The following is a 663-nucleotide window of genomic DNA, read 5'->3' as shown; positions in this document are numbered from 1 at the left end:
AAGAAAACAATTTTGCACCAGGGTCATTTGTTCCTTAGGTCCGTCACTGCCCATAGTAACCAATAAGCTTCTGTTCTCCGTTCAATTAAGCTTTAAAAATGAATGGTAAAAGCTGATCGATTGCCATGGGCAACTGCTCCAGATTCTGTCTGCTCCACTTTTAATACATTCCCCTCATTGTACTTGTACTTCTGAGCATGACTCATTCCCTTCCTACAAATAGTTTACTATCTCCATGTTTCTTTGTATTACCTTGTGTCTTAGAATGTGATAAAAACCTGCATCATTTCCTAGACTTACCTTATTTGAAACATTGTTTAAACCCTGTTTTAAACTGCTCAATTGATGTGTCACTTGGATGTTTATTCTCAATCTTTATTGTGAAGCCATTTCAGTTCCCGGGCATAGGAAACCATTAAGAAGCAGCAGACTGCCTCTTCCTTTTGTAATAGTGAAAGTAATCTGCAGCTTCTACAACTGACTCGAGTCACCACCCAGAATTTTGTAGATTATGTGCTTCCTACTTCCTGCCATTGGGCTGTGCAGGGACGTGTAGAGAGGAGAGATGGCTGGTAATGTATCTGCTTCTCATTGTACAATATGCTGCTACACTCTATCGTTCTTACTTCCACCTCTCTACAACCTCTCTGGAACAAAGATATA

General features: G+C 40.0%; 1 protein-coding gene across 1 annotated transcript in view; it reads left to right on the top strand.

Annotated features, from left to right (window-relative positions):
• The first annotated feature begins 565 nt into the window (after positions 1-565).
• The window catches only part of LOC108790873 (caspase-1-A-like), a 19,974-nt gene continuing 19,876 nt past the window's right edge, over positions 566-663 (top strand). Inside the window, exon 1 of the mRNA XM_018561232.1 lies at positions 566-572. Within this exon, the coding sequence (XP_018416734.1) occupies positions 566-572 (7 nt within the window). The remainder of the gene's footprint in view (positions 573-663) is intronic.

Source organism: Nanorana parkeri, unplaced genomic scaffold, assembly GCF_000935625.1.
Source record: "Nanorana parkeri isolate BGI_ZX_2015 unplaced genomic scaffold, ASM93562v1 scaffold509, whole genome shotgun sequence".
In the NCBI taxonomy this organism is placed as follows: Eukaryota; Metazoa; Chordata; class Amphibia; order Anura; family Dicroglossidae; genus Nanorana; species Nanorana parkeri.
Note: the sequence above shows the minus strand (reverse complement) of the source record. Positions and strands in the feature narration are given on the sequence as shown.